Raw genomic sequence first — 17,322 nt, 5'->3', positions numbered from 1 at the left:
CAAAACCAGTGTGTTTTCCCAGCTGCATGCATGTACTACACTTGTACTCAAATAGATGTTCACGAGAGAGAAGCTATCAAGTCATCGCCATTCACAAGCTCTCGTGGGTCACCATTCAAACGTATGGTTGTTCAGAAGGTTTGCTAGCTGAGCGTTGCATAAAACACGCATGATTTGGCCATCTTGTAATATGCATGCGGCTCAAAAACATTTGTTCAAGTTTGTAACATATTCATTTGGTATTGTCGATGTTGATTTTTGTAACAAAAACTTGATCAAACTTTATAATATTTGACTTTAGAAAAATTAATACGCGAAGTAAAAAGAAACGGATGGAGTAACACACTTGTGCTTGAACTTTTAGAGTAAATGTGAAGTTGAGTTTTCAGAGTAAATGTGAAGGATAAAGTTGAAAAGAACTACTTACAAAAACAGTTCCTCTCCTTATATTACTATCTTAAATATTGCATGATTATATTAAATGGAAAATAGTCATAGATATATTGTAAAGTACTCCCTCCGTTTTTATTTACTCCACGTATAAACTTTGGTCAAAGTCAAGCTTTCTAAACTTTGACAAAGTTTATAGACAAAAGTATTAATATATGCAATAACAAATCAATATCATTAGATTAATTATTGACTGTACTTCCACATCATACAAATTTATTATGGTAAATATTTGTATTCTTTTCTATAAATTTCGTCAAACTTTAGGAAGTTTGACTTTAGTCAACTCTAATATGTGGAGTAAATGAAAACAGAGGGAGTAAATAATGAAGATGCTCCGTTCAGTTTTTGCGTTTGGGTAGAATTCTCACACGCAACATATATGTGTATAACTTAGCAAAACTGAAACCCCAACCACACAAAACTGCACATTGTAGAATTACAGCCCAGGAAGTGTATAGCTGCGGTTCAAAAGATTAGGGAGAGGTAAATTAAATCAACATACATAATATATAAACTATCTCTTTTCAGACAGCAAAAATAGATCGATCCGAAGTGAAAAAAAAGAAGAAAGAAATGTAGACTGAAGTTTTTGAACTACTTCTGAAAAAGGAGTATATATACATGCAAGTATATCTTTTATAGGTTATATGCTCTTTTTCTTAAAGCATTTTCAAAAGGGAGTAGTAGTATGTACAAAAAGATAAAGAAATAATAATGTGATACATATATAGTATATACAAGTCAGTTCAGTTATCATGCATCCACTTGTAGATGCAAACGACTGAACTGAAATCAAATCTGAAGTCGCTGCCAAGGCCTAAATATTCCCAATACCACGACATTACCCCAAAGCCAAACTCCAGCAAGAAATACAAGAAAAATATATCTAATTAAGATAGCTTGATCAATTAGTAGTAAGGAAAAAGCAAATCGGAAACCCTAGTAAGGCTATATCTACCTTTCCTTGCTTTCAAGTTGCAACACACATGCATGCCGCTTGCCGCTTGCCGCTTGCCGCATGCGTTGATCCACCATAGTCGCTCATGCATGTCAGGAGCTCTGATCTATGTGGATTGTTGATCACTTGGAGAAGATGTCGAACAAGGGATCAGGTTCATTCCACAGCAGCGCCGCCTCGTAGTCCTCCTCCTCGGCGGCAAGGTACCATTCGGGGGTCACCTCAGCCTCTGCCGCCTCCGCCGGCACACCATCCTGGGCGGCCACCGTAGATGACGAAGCCACTGGTAACGAGGCAGTCGTCTCGTGCGGCGGCGCCAGCGCCACCGTGGTGGTCACCGTGGACGCGGTGGCTGTGCTCGCGTAGTGCAGAGGCGGCGACGTGGACGGTGCAGTCACGCGGAGCGGCAGGAAGCGGTATTGGTGGTGGTGGTGGTGGTGGTGGAAGACCGCCCCGGCGCCACCTGAGTGCTGCGGCGGGCGCGGCAAGAGCGGCCGGAGCGGCGGAGGCGCGGAGGAGCTCGAGGAAGAAGCCGAGGACCCCAAGGGCCGGGGGTGGGAGTCCGCCCCGGGGGCCAGGGGCGGCGGCGCGGTGAGGTTGAGGTGGGCACGCGGGCCGTAGAGGAGCAGCGCCGCGCGGTCGTAGGCGCGCGCGGCGTCCTCGGCAGTGGCGAAGGTGCCGAGCCACTTGCGCGAGCGCTTGCGGGGCTCCCGGATCTCCGCCACCCACTTGCCCCAGCTCCGCTGCCGCACGCCACGGTACCTGAACTTGGCGTTCTCCGGCCCGCCCTTGCCCGCCGCCTTCCCCTTCCGGCCGCCGCTGCTCACGCTGCTCCCGACGTCGCTGCTGCTTGCGGCCTCGGTAGTGGTAGTGGCAAGCACTGCTGGGTTGGGTTTGTGTTCCATGGGGTGGCGGCAGTGGTAGGTATAAAGATAGAGGGAGGGACCTGGCGCTGGGGGGACGGGGAGGGATGGGGAAGAGAGAGGGATGCCTAGCTCGCTGTGCGTTGGGGAGACCGATGAAGAGAGAGAGGGGGGGTGGGGATGGGGTGGCCGAGGAGGATGTGCTTGGTGGAGAGGGGCGGTGGTCAAATATAAAGGGCGAGAGAGAGCGTGCACAGTGGAGTACAGCGAGCAGGAGTGAGTGAGTGAGAGAGAAGGGAACGGGCATGCATGCAATGCAGTGAAAGGTCGTGCTCTCATGCAGGTATGAGTTGACGCCACAGAGAGGGTATCGCATCGCGGGGTTTATCTTCTGTAGCGATGTGCCTACGTTTTCTGCTTGTTTTAACCATCAGTCACGGCACTCATAGGAACGGGCAAGCGCCTCTTTTCTAAAAAAATACTCACAGGAACGGGCATAGATTATGGGCTTCGATTTGAAGCCTTTGGTTTCATCCCGTTTTATAAATGAAGTCACTCGGTTTAATAATGCTATATTTTTTTAATATTTTTTTTAGGGAATGCTATATTTTTTCTGAAGTTCTCAAAATCAAAATATGATACTACAAGTGTGCCGGTGTCATTCGTATGATTCGAACGAGCCCACCAACATTAAAAACGGAGTTTGGATGTAAAAGTTACCTGGTTTTTGAGCACGCGTTATCTGCTTTGGATTTTGAGGATGCTGTGAGCCCCGTCCTTGGGGCATCGCCGATCTCGGTCAGGGGAGAGGAGGAGGAGTCTAGGCAGGTGGCCACTCCCTCTCATACACAGCACGTCGACTCTCCTCAGGACGAGGTTCCGGTGGTGGAGGTCTTACCTTCGGGAGGGGGTTCGGGGCAGGTGGCCTCGGCTCTCTATTCTTCTTTCGCGGTGCCGGAGCTGCAGGGGGTGGTTCCGCCTTCTGAAGGGGGCTCGGAGCAGGTGGCCACGGCGCCCTCTTCTCTTCTCGCGGTGGACGAGGTCTCAGTGGTGGCGGTCTTACCTTCGGGAGGGGGTCCGGGGCAGGTGGCCTCGGCACTCTCTTCTCCTCTTGCGATGCCGGAGCTGCAGGTTCCGGCTCCGTCGTCTGGAGGGGGTTCGGGGCAGGTGGCCTCGGAGCCCTTTTCACCTGGGCGCCTAGGGTGGCCGCCCATCCTGTGGTGGGTGGGGAGTTCGGGAAGGTGGCCCATGCACTCCCCTCCCCCGGTGCGTTGCCGTCTCTGTGCTGTGGGGCGCGACCGACGTCGGCGGCGCCTTCGAGCGCCCCACCGCTTTCAGACGTTCCCGCTGGTTCGTCCATGGAGGCCGACCGGCTGCGTGTTTGGGGTGAGGCAGGAGGCCCCACCCCAAGCAGGGTCACTCGGGAGGAGGTTATTGCGTTTGGAGGGATTCCGGATCCGGTCTCTGAGGGGCGACGGTTGAGCTGCCGTCTCCAAGATCAGCCGAAGGTTGACGACATACAGCAGCGGTGCGCCATGAGAGCGGCCAAGCTTCGTGACGTTGAGGTCACTACTGGTATGTCGGTTAATATCTCTAATTCTATCCTGCATTTTTCTAATGAGGAGATTATTTATAATGCAAATCAATTAGGAGTTTCACTAGGAAGTAATGATAGTGAAATTTCAAATTCCGTTAATGATATCCTGGATCAAGAGGCAGAGCGGGCTTTAGAGATGATTCACAACTTAGCAGCGGTTAAACCCATGAATGTTCTGATTTTGATGCTTTGGGGGTCAGGGTGCTCAATAATTTTTGTGCGGATCTTATACCTCCCCTACCCAAGTCTGAGGAGGAGGATGATACATCTGAGAATGTTGTGGTTAGACCTTCTGAGCCTGGTGGTGAGGACCGGCTGGAGAGTCACAACATTCCTAAACGCAAGTGGAAGCGGAAGATCTACCCGGCTTCCGCAGTGCATAGGAGTTCTAGGATCCGTACGGCAAAAAAATTCATGAGAAGTATGAAAAGAATCTTTTGGAATAGCAGAGGTCTGAAAGACTTGGCTAAAAGAAGGTTTCTTGCATAGGCGTCTATCGAGCATAGGTTGGATTTTATCGCATTGTCGGAAATTGGTAGAGACAATTTTTCGCCACAATTTCTAAATACTTTATCCGGAGGTATTGATTTTGACTGGCATTGTCTGCCATCGAGAGGGAGATCGGGTGGGATCTTACTCGGAGTTAGATGTGATTCGCTCGAAGTCCAAAGTGTGGTGATGGGAGACTTTGCAGTTAAGTTTCGGGTGCGGTCGAAGGCCGATGGGTTTAATTGGGCTCTGGTGGCGGTATATGGTGCCGCACAGCCCGAACTCAAACCTGAGTTCTTGGCTGATCTGGTTAGGATTTGCGGCTCTGAGCAGCTTCCAATCCTGGTGGGGGTGATTTCAACATCATCAGAAGGCGTGAGGAGAAGAACAATGATAACTTTGGCGGGAGATGGTCGTTCATGTTTAATACCATCATTGAAAGCTTGGATTTGAGAGAGATAGAGCTTTCGGGGAGAAAGTTCACCTAGGATAACGCGTTGCCAAATCCGACATTTGAAAAGTTGGATCGAGTTCTGGCTAGCGTCGAATGGGAACAAAAAGTTTCCCTTCGTAACAGTTCAAGCACTTTCCCGCGGTATTTCTAACCACACACCTTTATTTCTATACTCTGGTGAGGCCACCCACTTGGGAAACAAGAACTCGTTTTCGTTTGAGCTTGCTTGGTTTGAACGAGATGGCTTCTTTGATCTCGTAGCAAGAGAGTGGGCTAAGGATGCAGGAGGTAGGACTGCGCTTGAGCGTTGGCAGAATAAAATCAGGCACTTGAGAAGTTTCCTACGTGCGTGGGCTAAGCATCTTAGTGGGATTAATAAGGTCGAAAAGGAATGGCTCCTTGCCCTTATTCAGTCCCTGGATGTAAAAGCAGAAACCACGGTTCTGCCGGCCTCGAAGCTTCATGCCAAGATTGACGCGGAGACGAGATTGAAAGAGCTTCTTCGTGAAGAGGAATTAAAGTGGGCGCTGCGGTCCAAGGTCCGACGAGTAGTCCAAGGGGACACGCACACTCAATTCTTTCACATGATCGCTAATGGCAAACACAGAAAGAAGAGGATCTTTTAGCTTGAACAAGATGAAGGAACGGTTTTAGGACAGGAGAACCTAAAATTATACATCACCGAGTATTACAAGCAGGTGTTTGGGCCTCCAGAGGATAACTGTGTTTCTCTGGATGAGTCTAGGATTGAGGATGTTCCTCAACTTACTGTTGTTGAAAATGATATTCCGGTTGCTCCTTTTTCTGAGAAAGAGGTGTTTGAGGCCATATCGCAGATGAATAACAATAAGGCTCCCAGCCCGGATGGATTCCCGGCCGAGTTCTTTAAGAAGTGTTGGCATATTATTAAGGGGGATTTGTTGCCGTTGTTCCATGATTTATTCACCGGACACCTTTAGCTTTTTCAACTGAATTTTGGAACGATAACCCTGCTTCCTAAGAAAACAGAGGCTGTGAGAATTGAGAAATTCAGGCCCATCTGTCTTCTTAATGTTAGTTTCAAAAAATTTACCAAGGTCGAGACTAATAGGCTCACGCAGATTGCGTATTCTGTGGTGCAGCATACCCAAACTGCTTTCATGCTGGACAGGAACATCCTAGAAGGGGTTGTGGTCCTTCATGAAACGCTCCACGAGATCCACACGAAAAAACTAGATGGAGTTGTTTTCAAGGTGGATTTTGAGAAAGCGTATGATAAAGTCAAATGGCCTTTCCTTCAACAGGCATTACGCATGAAGGGTTTTTGATGAAGCCTGGCGATGCCAAGTACAATCTTTCATGCAAAAAGGGAGTGTTGGAATTAAAGTGAATGATGACATAGGTCATTATTTCCAGACACACAAGGGCCTGAGACAAGGTGATCCAATGTCTCCTATTATGTTCAACATTGTGGTTGATATGTTGGCAATTCTGATAGGCAGGGCAAAGGAGGCCGGTCAGGTGGGTGGCTTGGTGCCTCATCTAGTTGATGGAGGTGTGTCCATCCTGCAGTACGCTGATGATATGATCATCTTTATGGAGCACGACTTGGCAAAAGCGAGAAATATGAAGCTGGTGTTATGCTTATTTGAACAATGGACTGGATTGAAGATTAACTTTCATAAGAGCGAGTTGTTCTGTTTTGGTAGAGCCAACGAGGAATAAGAGGCTTATAGGCAATTGTTTCAATGTGAATTGGGGACATTACCTTTCTCATACTTAGGTATACCCATTCACCATCGTAGGCTGACAAACAGAGAATGGAAGTATATCGAGGATCGGTTTGAGAAGAAACTGAGTTGCTGGAAGGGCAAACTCATGTCATATGGAGGCCGATTGATTCTGATTAATTCGGTGCTCACGAGTATGCCAATGTTTCTCTTATCTTTCCCGGTTGGTGTTAGGAAAAGGCTGGACTTCTATCGATCCCGATTCTTCTAGCAAAGTGATGAACTAAAGAGAAAATACAGACTTGCCAAATGGGATATCATATGTCTACCAAAGGACTAGGGGGGCCTTGGTATTGAGAATCTTGAAGTCAAAAACAGATGTCTTCTCAGTAAGTGGTTGTATAAATTATCAGTTGAGACTGAGGCCACGTGGGTGCAGATTCTACGTAGTAGGTATCTGCAGTCCAAGACTTTGTCCCAGGTGACAGTGAGACCGACTGACTCACCTTTTTGGAAGGGACTTATGAGAGTCAAAGCGGCCTTCTTTAATAGGACAAAGTTTATAGTCGGTAATGGCACCACCACTCGCTTCTGGGAGGATACTTGGCTTGGTGAAACGCCGCTAGCGCTTCAGTATCCGTCCCTGTATAGTATTGTTCAACGATGTGATGCTTTTGTTGCAACGATTTTGCAATCCATTCCCTTAATATTCAGTTTAGGAGGACGCTTGTTGGCAACCGGTGGGAAGCATGGCTCCATTTGGTGAGTAGACTGATGGAGGTTCAGCTATCTCATCAGTCCGATCAGTTGTGCTGGAAACTTACTAGGTCTGGAGAGTTCACAGTTAAATCGATGTATATCAATGTCATTAACTCTAGTGCCATTCCTAGTTCCAAATATGTTTGGAAAGTCAAAGTTCCTTTGAAAATTAAAGTGTTTATGTGGTTTGTACATAAACAAGTCATTCTAACAAAGGATAACTTGGTAAAGCGCGACTGGACAGGATCTACTAGATGTAGTTTCTGTGATCGGGATGAAACTATCAAGCACTTATTCTTTGATTGCTCGTTGGCCAAAGTGTTGTGGCACACGGTGCACATTGCCTTTAACATTTCTCCTCCGAATTCTGTCAGTACGCTATTTGGAACGTGGCTTGTTGGGATAGAGTCCGAAACAGCTAGACACATTCGCGTAGGAGTATGTGCTTTGTTGTGGGCAATTTGGAACTGCACAAATGATTTGACTTTTAACAGAACAACAAATATTCATTTTTTGCAAGTTATTTTCTGAGCCACTGCGCTGATCCGTATGTGGTCGTTACTCACTCCGACGGAGGCCAGGGAGCGTTTGGTTACTGGATCTATCCGCTAGGAGATGGTAGCTCGGGATATCTTCAACCAGTTTGGCTGGCGGTAATGTAATAGGATAGGCGATTAGTTTACCTATCTTTGTTATGCTAGCCGGTTGTGGCCTATTGGCATTTGTGTTTGTCGTTGTGGCTCTCCGTGAGCTTGTCGTTATTTTGATTTCAGACTGTAAGACCTTGTTGAACCTCTTTATTTATCTATAAAGGTGGTCGTGTGCATCGTTCTGATGCAGAGGCCGGGGAATTCCCCCATTTCAAAAAAAATTATGGTCATTTTACTGGAGAATCCAGAGAGCAAAGACAGCCTCTAGCATGACCGTAGTTCGTCATACCGCTGGTATAGCTACACCAACAAACCTCTGAAACTTGCCCTTTCAGACGGTACTCTTGTCGGATTCCATTCCCGTTTCTTCCTACGACTTCCTTGGCCTTCAAGAAATGTTTTGGAAAATGATTGGGATCATCTAGAGCCCTTGGACCAAAGGAGAGATGTGATGTACACCAACGGAGAGGGCTTTGGGAGAGCTTTTATATATACACCTACAATCATAGCCGCCTCCATCATCATCATAAAATTCTTCACAATTCTCATCTCTCCACATCCAGCCGCCGTCCACATCAAGAAGCACTTGTGGGCTATGCCAAGCCTCCATCCCCTCGTTGCAACCTTGGAGAAAGACCAGAAGGGAGCTGTCAAGGAAATATGCCCTAGAGGCAATAATAAAGTTGTTATTTTATATTTCCTTATTCATGATAAAGGTTTATTATTCACGCTAGAATTGTATTGATCAGAAACATTAAGTGAATACATAAACAAACACCGTGTCCCTAGTGAGCCTCTACTAGACTACCTCGTTGATCAAAGATGGTTAAGGTTTCCTAACCATGCACATGTGTTGTCATTTGATAACGGGATCACGTCATTAGGAGAATGATGTGATGGACAAGACCCATCCGTTAGCTTAGCATATTGAGCGCTCAGTTTATTGCTATTGGTTTCTTCATGTCAAATACATATTCCTTCGACTATGAGATTATGCAACTCCCGGATACCGGAGGAATGCCTTCTGCGCTATCAAACTTCACAACATAACCGGGTGATCATAAAGATGCTCTACAGGTATCTCCAAAGGTGTTTGTTGGGTTGGCATAGATCGAGATTAGGATTTGTCACTCTGAGTATTGGATAGGTATCTCTGGGCCCTCTCGGTAATACACATCATAAGCTTGCAAGCAATGACTAAGGAGTTGGTCACAAGGTGATGTATTAAGAAACAAGTAAAGAGACTTGCTGGTAACGAGATTGAACTAGGTATAAAGATACCGACGATCGAATCTCGGGCAAGTAACATACTGATGGACAAAGGGAATTACGTATGTTGTCATAACGGTTCGACCGATAAAGATCTTCATAGAATATGTAGGAGCCAATATGGGCATCCATGTTCCTCTATTGGTTATTGACTGGATAGGTGTCTCGGTCATGTCTACATAGTTCTCGAACCCGTAGGGTCCGCACGCTTAACGTTCTATGACGATATAGTATTATATGAGTTATGTGATTTGGTGACAGAATGTTGTTCGGAGTGCCGAATGAGATCACGGACATGACGAGGAGTCTCGAAATGGTCTAGAGGTAAAGACTGATATATAGGACGATGGTATTCGGACACCGGAAGTGTTTCGGGGGGTACCAGGTACTTATAGGGTCACCGGAAGGGGTTCCGGGCACCCCCGGCAAAAGATATGGGCCTTATGGGCCAAGTGGGGAAACGCACCAGCCACAAGGGGCTGGTGCGCCCCCCATATGGGACAACCTAGGAGGAGAAGGAAAGAGGGGAATGGAAACAAAAGAGTGGAATAGGATTCCCCCTTCCTTCCCTCTCCCTTCCTCTTTCCTTCCCCTTCCGACAAACATGACAGGGGGGCGCGGCCAAGGGCAGGAGCCCAAGTAGGATTCAGACCTACTTGGGGCGCCCCTTTGCCTCTCCCCTCTCCCTCCCACCTATATATATGAGGAGGGGGCGCCTAGCACTGCCCAAACAATTGTTTAGCCATGTATGGTGCCCCCCTCCATCGTTTACACCCCCGGTCATATTTTCGTAGTGCTTAGGCGAAGCCCTACGAGGATGACTTCACAATCACCGTCACCACGTTGTCGTGCTGACGGAACTCATCTAGTACCTCGATGTCTTGCTGGATCAAGAAGGTGAGGGATGTCACTGAGCTGAATGTGTGCAGAACGCGGAGTTGCCGTGCGTTCGGTACTTGATCGGTTGAAGCGCGAAGAAGTTCGACTACATCAATCGCATTGAGAAACGCTTCCGCTTATGGTCTACGAGGGTACATAGACACACTCTCCCACTCGTCGCTATGCATATCCATGGATAGATCATTGCATGTGCATAGAATTTTTTGGTTTTCCATGCAACGATACCCAACAGTGGTATCTGAGACAGGTCTATGTGTAGATGATATGCACGAGTAGAACACAAAGAATTGTGGGCGGTGATAGTCATATTGCTTACCACCAACGTCTTATTTTAATTCGGTGGTATTTTGGGATGAAGCAGCCTGGACCAACCTTACATGTCCGCGCACATGAGACCGGTTCCACCGACTAACATGCAACTAGTTTTGCACAAAGGTGGCTGGCGGGTGTCTATTTCTCCTACTTTAGTTGAATAGAATTTGACTGCGGCCGGTCCTTAAAGAAGGTTAAGACGGCAAACTTGATGAAACACCGTTGTGGTTTTATGCATAGGTAAGAACAGTTCTTGCTAGAAACAAGTAGCAGCCACGTAAAATTTTCAACAGCAAGGTAGAGGACGTCTAACTTGTTTTACAGGGCATGTTATGATGTGATATGGTCAAGACATGATGTGATAAATGTTATTGTATGAGATGATCATGTTTTTTAAGATATCTGACAACCGGCAGGAGCCTTATGGTTGTCTCTTTATTGTATGAAATGCAAACGTCATGTAATTGTAATTGCTTTACTTTATCACTACGCGTTAGCTATAGTTGTAGAAGCAATAGTTGGTGAGACAACCATGACGCTACGATGGAGATCAAGGTGTCGAGCCGGTGACGATGGAGATCATGACGATGCTTTGGATATGGAGATCAAAAGCACAAGATGATGATGGCCATATCATGTCACACATTTTGATTCCGCGTGATGTTTATCTTTTATGCATCTTATTTTTCTTAGAATGGCGGTAGAATTATAAGATGATCCCTTCACTAAATTTCAAGGTAAAAGTGTTCTCCCTGAGTATGCGTCGTTGCTACAGTTCATCGTGTTGAGACACCACGTGATGATCGGGTGTGATAGACTCTACGTTCACATACAACGGGTATAAGACAGTTTTACACATGTAGACTACTTGGGTTAAACTTGATGGGCCTAGCATGTACAGACATGGCCTTGGAACACTGGAGACCGAAAGGTCGAACATGAATCATATAGTAGATATGATCAACATAGAGATGTTCACCATTGATGACTACCCCATCTCACGTGATGATCGGACATGTGTTAGTTGATTTGGATCATGTATCACTTAGATGACATGAGGGATGTCTATTTAAGTGGGATTTCTTAAGTAATTTGATTAAATGAACTTAATTTGTCATGAACTTAGTCTTGATAGTTTTGCATATCTATGTTGTAGACCAATAGCTCGCGATATAGCTCCTATATATTTTTGATATGTTCCTAGATAAAACTAAGTTGAAAGATGATAGTAGCAATGATGCGGACTGGGTCTGTGATCTGAGGATCATCCTCATTGCTGCACCGAAGAATTATATCCTTGATGCACCGCTAGGTGACAAACCTGTTGCAGGAGCAGATGCAGACATTATGAGCGTTTTGCAAGCTCGATATGATGACTACTTGATAGTTTAGTGCGCCATACTTTACGGCTTAGAACCGGGACTTCGAAAACATTTTGAACGCCATGGAGCATATGAGATGTTCCAAGAAGCTGAAAATTGATATTTTAGATTCTTGCCCGTGTCGAGAGGTATGAGACCTCTGACAAGTACTTTGCCTACAAGATGGAGGAGAATAGCTTAACCAGTGAGCATGTGCTTAGAATGTCTGGGTACTTGTCGGTGTCAAAACCGGCGGATCTCGGGTAGGGGGTCCCGAACTGTGCGTCAAGGCCGGATGGTAACAGGAGACAAGGGACATGATGTTTTTTACCCAGGTTCGGGCCCTCTCGATGGAGGTAATACCCTACTCCTGCTTGATTAATATTGATGATATGGGTAGTACAAGAGTAGATCTACCACGAGATCAAGGAGGCTAAAGCCTAGAAGCTAGCCTATGGTATGATTGTTGTGTATGGAGTTGATTGCCTACGGACTACAACCCTCCGGTTTATATAGACACCGGATAGGGTTAGGGTTACACAGAGTCGGTTACAATGGTAGGAGATCTTGAATATCCGCATCGCCAAGCTTGCCTTCCACGCCAAGGAAAGTCCCATCCGGACACGGGACGAAGTCTTCAATCTTGTATCTTCATAGTCCAGGAGTCTGGCTGAAGGTATAGTCCAGCTACCCGAACACCCCCTAATCCAGGACTCCCTCAGTAGCCCCTGAACCAGGCTTCAATGACGACGAGTCCGGTGCGCAAATTGTCTTCGGCATTGCAAGGCGGGTTCCTCCTCCAAGTCCTTCATAGAAGATTGTAAACACCAAGAGTAGTGTCCGGCTCTGCAAAATAAGCTTCCACATATTGCCATAGAGAGAATGATATAAACACAAATCAAATCTGCTGACGTATTCCGCAGTGCGTCATCACACTACGACCAAGTTCTTTACTCGAATCGTTTTTACTTTTCCACCTCAGCATGTTTTGCGAGGCGGTTTCCTTGGCACGTCTTGTCAAAGCAGAGATCGTGTACCTCCCTTTTACGGGATTCTCATCAATACGGACGTGGGTAACCCAACCGCACCACTTATCACGGTGCTTGGGAGGCAAGCGAGTTTTACTAGGCAGGTGGGGACGCACAACCGCATCCGCCCATAATAGGGGACAAGGATCCACCTTTTTACCTACACCTTCTTCCTCCTTTGCCAATCTATCTCCTGCGCACTCGAGCTCCAACACCCAAGCCCGCACTTCCCACCTCAACCTTCTCCAGCAATGTCCGGAGTGGGAGGCAAGTGGATGGTCTCCTCCGCCACGGAGGGTAAAGTCAAGAAGCTAAGGAAGGCCGGATACCTGTCCAACGACATCGCGTACCGGCTTCCCGAAGAGGGGCAGCTTCTCCCCACCCCAAGGCCCCATGAGAGGGTAGTATTTCTCCCCCACTTCCTCCGCGGACTGGGTTTTCCACTCCATCCATTTGTCCAGGGGCTCATGTTCTACTACGGCCTGGATTTCCACGATCTGGCTCCAAACTTCATCCTCAACATCTCGGTGTTTATCGTCATGTGCGAGGCTTTTCTCCGCGTCCGCCCTCATTTCGGCCTCTGGCTCAAGACCTTCAACGTCAAGCCCAAGGTGGTGCGAGGCAGCCAGGCGGAGTGCGGAGGCGCCATGGTGGGCAAGATGGCCAACGTCCTATGGTTCGAGGGCTCTTTCGTGGAGACCCTAAAGGGGTGGCAATCCGGGTGGTTTTACATCACCGAGCCACGCGATCCGAACTGGATCACAGCCCCCAAGTTCCGATCCGGACCCCCCACGCGGCTTATGTCCTGGAAAGAGACGGGCCTATCGTGGGGTGACGAAAAAGAGGTGACCAGATTGCAAACATGCATCCAGTCCCTGGTGAACAAGCCAATCCGGCTTCTTAATGTAATCCAGGTTATGCTCGTCCGCCGGATCCTCCCGTGCCAACAACGGGATTTTAATCTGTGGGAGTTGGACCCGGCGCAGCACCAAACCCTTAGCAGGCTCTTCGACACGACGTACGAAGATGCCTGGAAGGTGCTATTCAAGGACGCCGAGGCTCCCGCATCCACTTCCAAGGACCGCGGATACAGCTCACAGCGGCACGCTGGCGAGGTAAGCTATCTTCACCTTTTACAGGATGTTAAGCTTTTTTCATAGTTTGACTCTATGCAGGATCTAAACTCCCTTACCTTTGACAGGCTTGGCAGGAGATATCTGGACCGATTAACTGTCTGGCTCCGCTGCCCGAAGACCCAGCCCCAGCTCTACTAGCGAAGCTGCTGGTTCCGGCACCTTATGTGGTGCCGGAGAAGAAGGCCAAGAAGAAGAAGGCCACGGGGACTCGAAAGAGTGCCCGTGATGTGGTGGTGTCGGACTCGTCATCCGATGAGTCCGAGACGCTCTCCTCCCGTGAGAACGAGGAGGAGGAAAAAGAAAACTCTCCCCCTCCAGCGGGGGGAGGAAAGAAAAGGAAGGCCGCCCCAACGGGGGAGGCCGAAGGGTCCAGGAAGAGGAAGACCCCTACGCCGAACTACTCCCCCGATGCTGAAGAGGACGAAGAGGAGTGTCCAGATAGGGACAAGCGTCCGGGGAGATCGTAAGTATTCGGATATCAGAGTAACTCATGACGTTCCTTTGTCGCACAGCTTTCCCTAAAGTCGAACATAATTATGCAGCCCGCCCCGGGCCGAACTCAACGAGTCGTCGAGCGGCTCCCTGGATTCATCGGACGTGAACTCAGTTCCGCCCGCTGTCTCCCCCCGCACTGCGGACGACGCCGAAGTGGCATCCCAATGAGCTCCGGGGCAGGAGGAGGTGGTCCTGGAGGAGCCGCAAGGTGACCTCCCGGACCCCAGGAGTAAAGGGGACAAGACCCCCTAGGGCTCCAAGTCCGGCTTTGTGCCGGTCACCGCGCCGGAATCTTCAACAGTTCCGGACCGCGGTAGGAAAACTCCTTCCAAGAGGAGCAAGCCTTCTGAGCCGGCGGCCTCCGTCCAACCGGAGGTGCCAGACAATCTGCTGGAGGTGCTTGACGGCGCCTCCATCGACGAGGAGCACCGTACTATTATGACTACGATGATCCAGAAGGTTCAGTCCGCCAAGAGCGGACTGAGTGAAGCTTGCGCTAGCCTCCTAACAGGCTTCGAGGTAAGTAAAAAATATGTAAAAATATAATCGTATAGACAGTAGCCCCTGATGCTCTGTTTGGCGTTCGGAAAGAAAAGCCGAATAGAGGATCTATTAAATTTCGCAGGAGTCTAACAACAAAGAGTCAATATGCGTATGCAGGCTTCGCTGCTAGCCACCGCCGCACTGACTGCGGAGGTGGGTGCCCTGAAACAGGGCCTCGAGCGAACCGAGCAAGAGCTCAGCCTTGCCAAGCGGCAGCTCGAGGAGAAAGAAGGTAAGAAAATACCTTACAGAAAAAGTGCCTATAAAAGACGTGATTGCAAAAAATAACAGGATTGTACTGCTTATTGTAGGGGCCACGACTGAGGTGGCGACCCTCAAGCAGGCGCTGTTTGAGGTCGAAAAGAAAGCGGCCGCGGAGCGCACCGAGTGAGAGAAACTTGAGGCCCGGGTCGGCGAGGTGCAGCAAGAGCTTCAGGCTCTCATGAAAAAATATGAGAGTTTGGAGCTTGAGTCAAAGACGCAAGCATCCGAGCTCGCGGCGGCCCTGGAGACTGCCAAGGCCGAAGCCCAAAAGGCCCTCCAAGAGTTGGAGGAGATGAAAAAGATAGCAGCGGGTAAGGCATTCTTTATGCAAAGCAGAAATATAAAAGTAAACTACTTGTTACTTACCCGAATCCGGAGCTCTCCAGGGGCATTTGCAGATCTTCCCCACAGCGTATCCGATGCCGCCGCATTCTACCGAGCTGAAGAGGGCAGCTCGACGGAGAAGGTGTTCTGGTCTTAGTATGCTGAGGCCGGACACCCTGTGCCCTTAAGCGACCAGCTGAAACAGCTGGTCGAGCTCCACAAGCTGGCCGAACAGGCCATGAAGGGCTTCATAGTTCGGCTGTGGTCCGGAGAGGCCTTGCCTGGGAGCTACTTCGGGCTGGTGCAATGGCTGGTGGAGGCCTGTCCAAGGCTCGAGGTCATCAAGCGCTCCGTCTGCATCAAAGGTTCCCGTAGGGCCCTTTCCCGTGCAAAGGTGCACTGGGGTAAGCTGGACGGTGAGAAGCTTGTTAGGGACGGGCCGCCGCCGGGGAAGGAGCATCGCAAGCCCGAGAACTACTATAAGGATGTTCTTGCGGGTGCCCGCCTTGTGGCGGATGAGTGTACCAAGGATGTAATTTTTGAATGAACTCGCTCGTGTTTATCCTGTGCGCTGAAAACTTGTTCATATGCGCTAAGCAATGCTTATTGAATTTAAAATATTATTTTCTGTGCGGCCGTTTATCAAAAATTGAGAGATGGCCAGTCGTCGGCTTTTGCCCCCATGCCACTAGTGCTGGGGTGTTCGGGATAAACCTGAGCGCTCTTTTTCCCATGGTTGGGTCCTTCGAGGGAGGCGCTTAGCACAACGAACCAGGCAATCGGACTATAATTCTTGAACACTCTCACTTAGCCATAGAACTTTATAATTTTAAATTTCGGTGAAGCCCCTAGTTCGGAAGACCGAGTTCGGGGCGCTATCCACGCCATGGCCGGACAAAGCCAGCTCCTCGCTCGAAGCGGCATAAGTCTTTAGGGACTTGAAAAACCTCTCGAACAGCGACCGGTCTCTCGCCTCATCATGACAGTCAGTTTTAGCTTTCTCCACTGAGGTTCTTAACCCAGCTGAACCGGGGCACAATCGCAGTGGTTCTCCTAGTGCTACCTTAGCCGATATAGTGGAACGTAAGGCACCAAAACATAGGAGCCGGGGAAACCCAACTATTGACCCAAATCATGATTCGAAGCCGATGCATGTAGTGCTATAAGTTCGGGGTGCCGCACTTGTGAAAGTGTACGGACTTCTCACACCATAATGAGGGGTACTGAAGCCCCTGGCGTGTTTGTCGTACCATGGTGTACGGGTGCGATCATGTCATTTAATAAACATATATATGAAAAGAGGATAATGCAAAAAATAGACAAAAAGCTATGCATTGTTTATAGAGAGGCTATTTATCAAAGCCGAACGATACAAATAGTGCGGTAAGCAAAAGATATTGGACTATTCAGTATGTCCTGACCAGGGGCAGGCCGCGGAATTGTATTTAAAACAGGTATACCGCTCGTAACAGAGACCACCTGATAGTTCCATAATGCGGCATGGCTTGTCTGCCTCCCTGGATCTTGCATCGTTTGTGCGGCAGTCGAATTGCCGAACAGGTTGTCCGAAGTATGGAGTCCTGAAAGTAAGAAAAAATAAAAAAAAGAATCCGGCAACCCCTAGTATGTTTTAAGCCGTATTTTGGGTGTGCCGTTATTGTGCCCCTTCCCCTGTGCCCATGGTATTTCAAGGGTGTAGTTATGTATGCGAGGTACTGGTTTTGCTATGTCGCGAAAGCTGGGGTTGGGGCCGCATTG

At 48.3% G+C, this 17,322-nt stretch overlaps 1 protein-coding gene across 1 annotated transcript; it reads right to left on the bottom strand.

The window, feature by feature from the left end:
- Positions 1 to 1,533: 1,533 nt before the first annotated feature.
- On the bottom strand, positions 1,534 to 2,316 carry LOC119353398 (ethylene-responsive transcription factor ABI4-like). Its single transcript, XM_037620029.1, has one exon. It carries the CDS (start codon positions 2,314 to 2,316, stop codon positions 1,534 to 1,536), a length of 783 nt encoding a protein of 260 aa, XP_037475926.1.
- Positions 2,317 to 17,322: the final 15,006 nt, after the last annotated feature.

The sequence above is a fragment of the Triticum dicoccoides genome, chromosome 1A, assembly GCF_002162155.2.
Source record: "Triticum dicoccoides isolate Atlit2015 ecotype Zavitan chromosome 1A, WEW_v2.0, whole genome shotgun sequence".
Classification (NCBI taxonomy): domain Eukaryota; kingdom Viridiplantae; phylum Streptophyta; class Magnoliopsida; order Poales; family Poaceae; genus Triticum; species Triticum dicoccoides.
This window is presented reverse-complemented; position numbering and strand designations above follow the sequence as displayed.

Bases quoted from the DNA above. Each gene is read 5' to 3' on its own strand.
- LOC119353398 (XM_037620029.1), bottom strand. From the start codon at position 2,316: ATGGAACACAAACCCAACCCAGCAGTGCTTGCCACTACCACTACCGAG.